The sequence below is a fragment of the Triturus cristatus genome, chromosome 4_1 (assembly GCF_964204655.1).
Source record: "Triturus cristatus chromosome 4_1, aTriCri1.1, whole genome shotgun sequence".
NCBI lineage: Eukaryota > Metazoa > Chordata > Amphibia > Caudata > Salamandridae > Triturus > Triturus cristatus.
This window is the reverse complement of record NC_140585.1, coordinates 890,974,200-890,986,492: the sequence shown is the minus strand read 5'-3', so window position 1 is coordinate 890,986,492 and position 12,293 is coordinate 890,974,200. Positions and strand designations below refer to the sequence as shown.

The 12,293-nt window shown below is 48.8% G+C and overlaps 1 protein-coding gene across 8 annotated transcripts in view; it reads right to left on the bottom strand.

Moving 5' to 3' along the window:
* LOC146855740 (uncharacterized) overlaps positions 1-4,658 on the bottom strand; it is a 160,143-nt gene extending 155,485 nt beyond the window's left edge. For all 8 annotated transcript variants that reach the window (XR_014981381.1, XR_014981382.1, XM_085653649.1 and 5 more), the window contains exon 1: positions 4,513-4,658. Coding sequence is in view for 6 of the 8 variants with exons in the window: in XM_085653649.1 (XP_085509775.1) it covers positions 4,513-4,570 (58 nt within the window). In the remaining 2 variants the exon portion in view is untranslated. The remainder of the gene's footprint in view (positions 1-4,512) is intronic.
* Positions 4,659-12,293: the final 7,635 nt, after the last annotated feature.

Here is a 12,293-nt window from a genome sequence, read left to right as displayed (position 1 = left end):
TGTTATGCTTTGTTCCTTGACCGATTTAAACAAAATAACAGATGTTACCATTCATGGCTTTCCACGTGCACCTTTACACCACGGGCATTAGAAAGCGTTGACCGTTAGCGCGTAATGCAGTGGGATTGACTGATATTTTTATGGGATTTGCGCATTAATATGTCTCCAGTAGTGAGATGTGATATTAATGTTTCGTCTACTGAGTTCTTTCTTTTCAAACGTGACTTAAGGCAAGGATGCATTCGTGTACCTTTTTTACTTACCCTTTACATTAATAATACGGAATCGGTCATACAGGCAGATAGAATTGATTTATCATGCATTGGGAGTTGTTTTATATCTACTATGCTGTATGTAGAAGAGGCAGTGTTATTGAGAAGAACAGCATTCATTCAGTTTACAGTGGCAGTTAAACAACATTATTAGTTTTATGGACACACTGGAGCTCTCTACTAACTATTCAAAATAATTTGTTATGGTTGCAGACCCCAGGTCTGTTAAGACTTGGGGTCAGGTCTGTTAAGACTTGGGGTGGGCATAACCCCAAGTGTATTTACCACAAAAGCACTAGAAATTAAGTGTATTTATGTGAGAAGCATAATCCAGCATTTAGCTCTATTTTCTTAGCACAAGATGCACTCTTGCACTCAAAATTCAATCAATCAATCAGGGGTTTATAAAGCGCGCCACTCAAGGCGCGGGGGGGGGTGCTGCTAGATCACTTGAAGAGCCAGGTCTTGAGGCTCTTCCTGAAGGTGTGCAGAGTGGGGGAGCATCTGATGTTGGCTGGGAGCTTGTTCCAGGTCTTTGCTGTGACGTAGGAGACGGCTCTTCGGCCTGCTCTGGTTCTGCGGATGTGTGGGGTCTCTGCCAGGGCGAGGTCGGCGGAGCGGAGGTTCCTTTCGGGTACGTAGAGGGAGACTCTTTCATTGAGGTATTTGGGTCTGATGTTGTGGAGGATTTTGTAGGTGTGAGTGAGTAGCTTGAAGGTTGCTCTCTTCTCGATGGGGAGCCAGTGTAGGTCTCGTAGGTGCTGGGTCATGTGCTCGCGTCATGGGGTTCCGGGGACGAGTCTGGCTGCGGTGTTCTGGATGGTTTGGAGCTTGTGTAGCAGGGTTTTGTTGATTCCAGCGTAGAGGGTGTTACCATAGTCCAGTCTGCTGGTTACGAGTGCATGGGTGACAGTCTTTCTGCATTCGGGGGAATCCACTTGAAGGTCTTGTGGAGAATGCGGAGTGAGTTGAAGCAGGTGGAGGCGACGGCGTTGATCTGGTGGGTCATGGTGAGGGAAGAGTCTAGGATGATGCTGAGGTTTCAGGGGTGGTCTGATGGAGTGGGTGGGTTTCCGAGGGCGGAAGGCAACCAGTTGTTGTTCCAGGCAGCGGAGGAGGGTCCAAGGATGAGGACCTCTGTCTTCCCCGAGTTGAGCTTAAGGCAGCTGTTGTTCATCCAGGCTGCGACGACTTTCATGCCTTCCTGGAAGCTGAGTCTGGTGTCTTCAGGGTTCTTTGTGAGGGAGAGGATGAGCTGGGTGTCATCGTAGGATACTATGCTGAGCCCATGCTGTCTAACGAGGGGGGCCATGTAGATGTTGAAGAGCGTGGTGCTGAGCGAGGATCCTTGGGGTACTCCGCAGTTGTTCTCTGTGGGTTCAGAGAGGAAGGGTGGGAGTCTGAATCTTTGGGTTCTGCCAGTGAGAAAGGAGCGGATCTAGTCAAGGACGTTTCCTTGCATGCCGGCGTCATGGAATCTGGCTGCGAGAGTGCTGTGGGAGACGGTGTTGGATTGGCCCGAAGATGCATTTTGCGCTACGTAAATAGCACTAAATGATACAGGATACAAACAGCAGTAGCTAATAGACGCTCTCTCCCTCTTAGTTCATTGTTCTTGTGCTCCCAAGGTAGGTTTTTTGCCCCAAATTACTCTTAATTATTCAAGCTTGCGTAGTTGCGTAAGTTTGCATCAAAAGAGTCATGCATAGTTGCTGAAATTACTCCGATTACAGCAAAATAAAAATATTGCCCAGGCCTTAAGACTTAATTGTCTTTTGTTCAAGGTAGAGCCATTTCTAAAGTGGATACCTTCTCCTGTCTAGGAGTACAGCACTACCGTGCTGGCTCATGGGCACCACTTCTGACTAGGAAGGAAAATCTTTTGTGTAGGGCAACTGCTTTGGTCTTTGACTTTGCCTCTAATTTAGGAACTAGGATGGTAAAAGCCATGCTTCAAATATACAGGGCCAAATGCATGTCATTCGCAGGCTACTGGAGTGATATCTGGAATTATAAGGAGCTTTCCACCTTGCAACAGGTGGAAATTCGATTAGCTAGTGGTTTGCTGCGTTTATCTGCTGGTACCTCTTCTTATATCGCCCATCAAGAGCTTGGGCTTTCATATCTCTCTGACAACCTCGCTCTCCGCCCACTGATTAAGTGGATTTCTATCTGGACGAAAAAGGAACTGAAATGTAATCAGGTTGTCTAAATCTAGATAAGGCCTTGTCTATCCCATGGATTAACTGTGTTAAGACCACGTTCATTGCTTTAGGCCACCCTGCTCTGTTTTCTTGCCATGAGCAGCTAGCAAGGAAAGATATGTCATGGCCCAAACAGGCTTGTATCTCATCTAGAGTAGCAGATAGAGAAGGGGGGGAATTACGCAAATGCACAGTTAGGGGCTTTGTACTCTTAAAGACTGCAGCATATGTAGAGGCCTGTCTAATATTTGCTAATGGCAGCAAGCACTGATACCTGTTAACTAGGTTTCGCTTAATCTTATTAAGAATTTAAGATCCAGTGTTGCGACTGTATTCGCTCACAAGATACATTACACTTTGCTGTGTTTTGTGGGTTTTTCATTTTCCCCAAGAACGTTTTTATTAAACCTCTGTTGAATGGTAGAGGTTTTAATCAAGCACACTGTTGCATGATGAATTTATATGTTCTTCTATTGTAAATTTTACATAAGAAACAATCAAGGTCAGCCATAGGGTGGTGACCCTTGATGTATTTTTCAATTATTCATCCGTTCAGTCTAATATTTATTTATTGATTATTGTTGTTTTATACGTATTGATTTCTTGTGTTTTTAAAAATTATTTTATGATGTGTGTTTCTGTTGGCTTAGATTGCCTCGATTTTATGTTTTTAATAGATCACTCTGTGAATCAGAGATAAATATATATGATGATAACGACGACATATAATCATTTAGATGTGAATGTGAGTGTGTGTGTGTGTGTGTATTACCTCTTTCTGCCCTTTACCCTAAATAACCCTTATTTTTCTTTAGTTCTACCTCCCCCCTTACCTCTCTTTACCTCTTCCTGTGACGAACCCTAAAAATCCCTTAACTCCCTTTGACTGTACCCAACCTATGAAGCTTGCTTAGTACTTACTTGCATGGTATTTACCTGCATGGTAACATTCTGCGGGGAAAAGACTTCAGGGTAAAGACTTCACAGCTTCGTAGACATCCCTCTGTCCATACTCTCAGGGCCCACTAAGCTAACCCCTGGGGAACTTTTCTCCTAACCTGTGGATCCCATCTGTGCAGCACCTAAACTTACTTTGCTCACAGATGTGTTCTAGAAGGCAGACAGTACCCTACTGGCCAACACAGTGGTGTGGCCCGCTCCACCCCCGGGTTTGACTCCTGTCTCCCTCCCAGGGGCAACTCTGTCCACCAGGTGTCATGAGTAGCGGCTTCCTCGGAATCTGCAAGCGATGAACAGAGGGGCCCACCTCTCGATACCACCAACTCCGACCTTAAGTGTAACGGAGGATTGATGTGATCAAGCGAGGGGAAGGAATTTTGGGTAGGGAACTGCAGGGAGGGAGATCTGAAAGAAAAAAGGTTATAACAAAAAACAATATACAATACCTAAACAATTTGTGCTACCATATAAATCAAAAATCACAATGCATCTCGCATTATTATTGAGAATGTTCACACAATTATCTTTGCCAATAAATAAACAGAAAACCTCTCATTCACATATTAGGGCTCTTTAACCCATCCAATACCCATGCATACAAGAAAAAGAAAACAAAATTGCATGTACTGCAACGTGACGTTTAAATGCACTCCTTATATTAAACACTTTCTTAGTTTGAATGTTTTGAGCATTACTACACATGAATCACAATGTAAATCCGAATAATTGAGCTTTTATGCCTTCATGAACTTAGTACCTTCAGATTTTGTGAAAGCACCTTAAACACGGAAAGTGACTATGACGATATTCACCAAAATGCGTTATCAAGTAAACTTTCACCAATTGTACATGTTATTTTCTCAACTAGACTCTTCAAAGCCCAAACAATGTCTCTAGACTATTAAGCGGCAGTTCGAAAGACCGCAAACCGAAAGAAATGCTGACCGGAATAAAAAGGGGCGTGGCCGCTACGAGCGATTCAGAGAAAAGAACACCAATACCGCTTCAACATCAAACGGCCTCGTTAAGAATATAAGCAAGGAGGCCCCAACCTCAAGATAGGCAAACGGACTCACCAAAGGCCCCTTTTTCACCAACCTTCAAAGGGAACTCAGAGAGCCACGATCCTTCCATGGGCGAGGACACTGAATAGTGAGCACGGAAGGAAGTGCGTGTCCGCTGACGTTCAGGTCTGCGCGTCTCTAGCACGCACCAGGCAACATGGGAGTTGTATTCTTGGTGATGTTTTCACGACCTGCAAAGAAAATAAAAACAAACACAAGCAACAGCAAAATATACTGACATGAATACTGTTCGTTTTTGCAGCATATTAAAAGAAGACACAATAGCAGAATCTTCATTACACACGATAATGACACCAAGACCACCAATGAGTTGTAAGTACAGCGCCATGTGCACGTCCACAGCACTTCTTTGCACAAAAAGGCATAAGTCTTGTTTGTCGCTGATGTCTAAGAACAGCAACACCGAGGGAGGTGAGGCGGGCCCTAGACCGCGCACCGCCCTAGTTCTGACACCAGGACAGTAAGTCACAGTAGCCACTGACAGCTGCCAGTGATGAGAGCCAGACCTCATGCCTCTCAGGGCTCTCTAGCCCATATGGCATCAGAGAGAGGGGGTGGCACCTGGCACCCTTTGTCCATTCTCCCTTCTGCCAGTTCAGGGTTGGCATCCTGATACTGGCCCACTAGTCCAGGGTCTGTACCCTGAGGCTGGACAGAATACTGGGGTGGTCTCTCCCACACCCTATTCTCCCCTCTGGGGCTCTGCACCCTCCCCAGATTCCAGAATTATGTGTTCAAAATATTTTATTAGATTTTTCGAGAATAGGTAACGAACAAAAAAGTGCTCCAAAAAGGTACAAATATTATTCCAATACTATAATATGAATAAAGATAAACATTCTAATTTTATAATGAAGAAATTCAAGAGTATAATACAAAGTACCAACAAAACTAAATGATATCACTGCAGATAAAAAATAAAAAGGACAACAGCATACAGCAATAGGAATAGATTACAGCGCTACTGAAGCTAAAAAGTCATACTACACAAAGATATAATTAAACTTGTACATATTATGGATTCAACAATAAATATTCAACAATTGGTTTCCAAAAATGTAAATAGTTCGGATTATTATGATTAATACTAGATAAACTCAAATTAGCACCTTTTCTTGTAAAAATAATCCAGGTTCTCCATGCATGAACAGATAAAGAAGAAGATTCTTTCCAAATAGCAGTAATTGACTTCACAGCTGCAGACATTAAAAAATCAAAAAAATTGCTATTCAATAAAGACAATTTAGTAGTGAGAGAAGAGGCTTTGCAAATAATAATTCATATGACAAGGTATCTAATATATTCAATATACAAGAAATTCTTTGCCAAACTTTATCCCCAAACTTCTTAACAGAGGGACAATCAAATAACATAGGTCTTAATGATCCAACGTCTAAAGAACAATTCCAGCAATTAGAAGAAGATGAAAGTTTGGCATTATATAATTTTAAAGGGGTCCATAAACAATTAAAAAGTATATAGCGGTTAGTTTGGTATAATCTTACAGGCACCCAACCTGAAATAGAATTCAACCATGCCTTCCTCCATGAGTCCAAAGGAAAGGACAGCTGTAATTCTGTATTCCAAAAGGTAGCAAGAAAATTGATATTATCTCCATCAGAAATATTTAACTTTATTATATAGTAATGAAACTATATGGGGAGAGGGCACGATTGTTTGGAGATACACTTCTAAATTAGAATAAACAGCAAAAGGAAAGCCTTTCAGGAAGGAATCAATAATACAGTTACAAAGCAATTCATATTTAACAGTATCTGATGGTTGTAAATAAAATCTTTGTTGTAAGTCTTCAAAACTCAAAAAGTTATTATTATGATAAATATCTTTAAAGTACAAAATGCCTGCTTTTATCCATGAATACCAAAAATTTGTTTGACGAACTAATTTTACTGATGGGTTATAACATAGTGATAAACTCAATGTATTAGAAATAGAACATTGAAAAATAGAATCTAAATCACGTAAAATCAATCTAGCAGATTTCAATATTACTGATTTATGTTTTTTAAAAACAGAAGAATTAGACAATGTAAGCAAAGCAGCTAGAGGAAAAGGTGATACAGAATTTTGCTCAATACATAGCCATGCCGGTGAATTATTATGCTCCAAATTTTGAAAGCATAAAATACTTTGTTTTAAAATAAAAGCTTTATGATATTTTAGAAAATTTGGTAATCCAAACCCTCCATTGATTTTAGACAGTTTCAATTTTTTGTAGCTTAACCGTAGCATTTTACTATTCCAAATAAAATTAGACAAGACTTTGGTGCCGATCACGATCCGGTAAAAAATTCCCCCGTGCGACTCGTATCGGGTCTTTTTACCGTACGAATCGTCCAAGTGCCGTACGAACTGGCAATCACGATTCGCATGGTAAAAAGTCCATACGACCCGCACCGGGAATCATTCCCCACACGTCCTCGGGTCGGAAAATGTGTCCGACACGTCCTCGGACGATTTACCTTACAAACGTAAAAATCCAAGTCCGACCGAGGAATCACGATCCATCCCGTGCGTCCGAGCCTACAACCGTATGGAAAAAACACCGTCCGCACCGAACACCAATAGCAACCATGGAGACATGTGCCCGCATACGCGCCCAACACTCCCCCCAGCCCCCGTACGTCCGACACGTACCCCCGTATATGTATACCCCCACCCGTCTATGTACACCCCAGTACGTTCCAGTCGTACCCCCACCCCAGTACGTGTCGTACCACCGTCTATGTACACCCCCCCACCCCTGTACGTGTCGTACCACCGTCTATGAACACCCCAGTACGTTCCAGTCGTACCCCCACCCCAGTACGTGTCGTACCACCGTCAATGTACACCCCCCCACCCCTGTACGTGTCGTACCACCGTCTATGTACACCCCCCCACCCCTGTACGTGTCGTACCACCGTCTATGTACACCCCCCCACCCCTGTACGTGTCGTACCACCGTCTATGTACACCCCCCACCCCTGTACGTGTCGTACCACCGTCTATGTACACCCCCCCACCCCTGTACGTGTCGTACCACCGTCTATGTACACCCCCCCACCCCTGTACGTGTCGTACCACCGCCCATGTACACCCCAGTACGTTCCAGTCGTACCCCCACCCCAGTACGTGTCGTACCACCGTCAATGTACACCCCCCACCCCTGTACGTGTCGTACCACCGTCTATGTACACCCCCCCACCCCTGTACGTGTCGTACCACCGCCCATGTACACCCCAGTACGTTCCAGTCGTACCCCCACCCCAGTACGTGTCGTACCACCGTCTATGTACACCCCCCCACCCCTGTACGTGTCGTACCACCGTCTATGAACACCCCAGTACGTTCCAGTCATACCCCCACCCCAGTACGTGTCGTACCACCGTCAATGTACACCCCCCACCCCTGTACGTGTCGTACCACCGTCAATGTACACCCCCCACCCCTGTACGTGTCGTACCACCGTCTATGTACACCCCCCCACCCCTGTACGTGTCGTACCACCGTCTATGTACACCCCCCCACCCCTGTACGTGTCGTACCACCGCCCATGTACACCCCAGTACGTTCCAGTCGTACCCCCACCCCAGTACGTGTCGTACCACCGTCAATGTACACCCCCCACCCCTGTACGTGTCGTACCACCGTCTATGTACACCCCCCCACCCCAGTACGTGTCGTACCACCGTCTATGTACACCCCCCCACCCCTGTACGTGTCGTACCACCGTCTATGAACACCCCAGTACGTTCCAGTCGTACCCCCACCCCAGTACGTGTCGTACCACCGTCAATGTACACCCCCCCACCCCTGTACGTGTCGTACCACCGTCTATGTACACCCCCCCACCCCTGTACGTGTCGTACCACCGTCTATGTACACCCCCCCACCCCTGTACGTGTCGTACCACCGTCTATGTACACCCCCCCACCCCTGTACGTGTCGTACCACCGTCTATGTACACCCCCCCACCCCTGTACGTGTCGTACCACCGTCTATGTACACCCCCCCACCCCTGTACGTGTCGTACCACCGCCCATGTACACCCCAGTACGTTCCAGTCGTACCCCCACCCCAGTACGTGTCGTACCACCGTCTATGTACACCCCCCCACCCCAGTACGTGTCGTACCACCGTCTATGTACACCCCCCCACCCCTGTACGTGTCGTACCACCGTCTATGAACACCCCAGTACGTTCCAGTCGTACCCCCACCCCAGTACGTTCCTGGCGCACCCCCAACACAACCTTCTAAGTACGGAGCGCACCCCATGCCCCAACATCACAACCGCATGTACGAGTCGTACAAAGCCACACACAAGGACCAAATCGTACAACCAAATGGCCCATGTACACACCGTACACACGCTCAAAACGCACGTACACAACAAGGACAAAACAAAACAACTCAACAATACACCATTCGCAAGGCACACAGCCACTAAACATGGCCAACAACCACTAAAATAACACAATCACTGACCTGCAACTGTCAAAAACAAACAGAGGCCCAATACACCACCACTCCTTATAACACACCCACCCAAAATTCAAACACTGCCACACCCACCCATGGACCAATAAAAAGGGCCCACACACACAAACCATGAGCCTTTGCAACAGACCCACTGCTGCCAGACACCACAGAACCAGACTACAAGCGACACCACATCTTACACTTGCACACCTTCACACGACCACCCTCACAAACACCCTCTCATCACATTCACACACACACACAACCATCCACACCCCCCCCCAACATCCACACACCCCCCACACCCACACCATCCCCACCCACACCCCTCACCATGCCCACTACCAAGAATCCAAAGTTCAGTCACCGAGAGTTGGAGGTCCTTGTTGATCAAATCCTCAGAGTCGAGCCACAGATCTTTGGAACATTGGTCAGAAGCACCAGCCAGGCAGCCAAAACAGCCATGTGGCAGACCATCGTCGATGCTGTGAATGCTGTTGCGGACACCAGGAGGACCAAGCAGGATTGCCAGAACAGGTGGTACGATCTGCGGAGGAGGGTCAGAGCCAAGAGACAGGAGGAACACGACCAGGCCAACGCCACCGGAGGAGGGCCCTCCCGCAGACCCGTACAGTACCATCCCTGGGAGGAGAGGGTGATGGCCATACTGCCGGTGGAGGCAGTTGAAGGAGTAGAAGGACTCCGAGACCCGGGTGAGTACACAAACAACGCACCTCACATGGGGGGAACTGCAACCACAACCAAAATTAATAACAGGCACGCAAACACCACAAGCCATCGCATTACTCAACCACACTCCATGAGCAGGCACATGCCACTGCTGCCACCATGCCCCATGCACCCAGCTGGACAATGTCAAGTCACAGGCCACAGAAGACAACAACACATGACACGGTAACCCGGATGGCGGGAGTGTGGGCACCAAGAATCACATAGTGCGACTCCAAAGCAGACAACAATGCCCTCTGCCCATATGGCCTAGGTCACAGCCAGACAAACACTGTGTCCCAACACAGGAATGACTTGCCAGCAAATGGCGGATGCCTTGCATCAACACATGGGGGTGAAGGCACTGTTTTGCACATGCCAGCAGCTAATGAACAGCCAACAGTGTGAAAGAGTGGCAGCACACACCACCACAGCAGCAGCGCACAGACACACAGCAGACAAAATGGGTGCCTGGAGATCAGAAACAAACTCACATCAACAGGCCAAGGGCCACTCAAAGATCTGCTAACAGTGTGTGCCCAGGAAGCTGGGCCAAGGTGACAGAGGGTGACACACGGAGGGAGGGAGAGGGGGACACAGAGGGAGGGAGAGGGGGACTGAGAGGGAGGGAGACACAGGAAGATGGACAGAGGGAGGAGGCTGACACACAGAGGGAGGGAGAGGGGGACAGAGAGGGAGGGAGAGGGGGACAGAGAGGGAGGGAGACACAGGAAGATGGACAGAGGGAGGAGGCTGACACACAGAGGGAGGGAGAGGGGGACACAGAGGGAGGGAGACACAGGAAGATGGACAGAGGGAGGAGGCTGACACACAGAGGGAGGGAGAGGGGGACACAGAGGGAGGGAGAGGGGGACAGAGAGGGAGGGAGACACAGGAAGATGGACAGAGGGAGGAGGCTGACACACAGAGGGAGGGAGAGGGGGACACAGAGGGAGGGAGAGGGGGACACAGAGGGAGGGAGAGGGGGACACAGAGGGAGGGAGAGGGGGACAGAGAGGGAGGGAGAGGGGGACAGAGAAGGAGGGAGACACAGGGAGAGCAAATCAGTCCTTTGGTGTGTGGGAATGTCTGCTCGTCAGCAGGTGGACTGCGTGCATGTAGACAAGGGTGCCCAGTGCCAGAACCCCCCCTCTTCATCATGGCAAAACGCAGGGCCATGTCACAACCTGTACACGAGCACAAGGACAGCCACCTGCATCATATGAGTGTGTGGATCCACTCCATGTGCACATGTACAGTGCTACAAGGAAGGCGCAAACGCATAGCTCGGCACACATGCACACTCCACTGCTGACTGCAGTCACACTTGACGCAGCAAGTAAGACTGTGCCACACATAGTTAAAGGGGCCAAATTGGTGCCCAAGGGACACACACATGCACAAGTGCACTGTGAGTGGAATGCAAGACAGATCCTAATTCCAAGAGGAAATGTGCCAACTTTGTAACGGATGCAACATGGATGTTGCATGGATCAAAAGTAACATTGTCTCTCTCACACACAGGTCAACGTCGTGCTGCACCCCCCAACACTGGGGGGGAACACTCACAGGACCCGGATCTGCAGGAGACCGATCCCACCGGCAGCGACCACTCTCACCACTCTGCGGACGACCCCGACCGACCTGGCCCCTCTGGTGTCCAACCACCTGCAGCACCTGCGTCAGGTACAACCGTGCCAACCACCACCCCCACTCCTGCCACATCCCAGGAGACACCCAGGATCCCTGCCCCAACACCACAATGCAGCCAGGCTCGCCAGGAGGGACACGGTGTCCCGGGCACCCAGGAGGAGGCAGGCGACAACGCCAATGCCACCCCTCAGGGGTCCCGGAGACCCCATGTGCCCACAAGTGCAGGCCAGACGCAAGTGGGCAGGGGTGGTGGGAGTGGAGAGCGGCGGAGGCGCGAGCCTGACCAGTTGGCTGGGGATCCGGTATTTTCACATGTCCGTAACATCCTGGACTCATACCGGCAGGACACCACGGGCATGGCCCAGGTTGTGTCCGTCCTCGAGGGGATCAAGGTCCAGCAGGTCCAGCAGGCCCAGCAACATGCGGAGCTAATAGCCTGTCTACAGCTACACCAACGGAGGATGGAGGACAGACAGGCTGAGCAAGTGACGGCGTCCCAGGGGATTCACGCTGAACTCCGTCGGATGGCCGACACCATGGCCGACCCTCCCTGTGCCAGAAGGCGGAGAACATCACCACCCACAGGGAGGGATCATGAGGAGGAGGAGGAAACATCCGACGGAGCATCCCAGACGTCGTCACGGCCTGCTGCTGAGGTTCCCCGCAGGAAGCCGGGTCGTCCACGGAAAGGACCGTGAGGGTGGCTGCTACATCACCATCTCCCAGGACACCTGGCCTGGCACCTGGCCCACTGGAGCAACAGCATCACAGCATCAAGAGACATTCTCTGCCACATGGCCCTGCTGGTCACTGGCTGACCAATGTTGACAAAGACTGTGGCATGGACTCTGAGGATTTCCAATGGCAAGGACACCAACTCCCCTACTGAACTTTGGATTCCCTAATC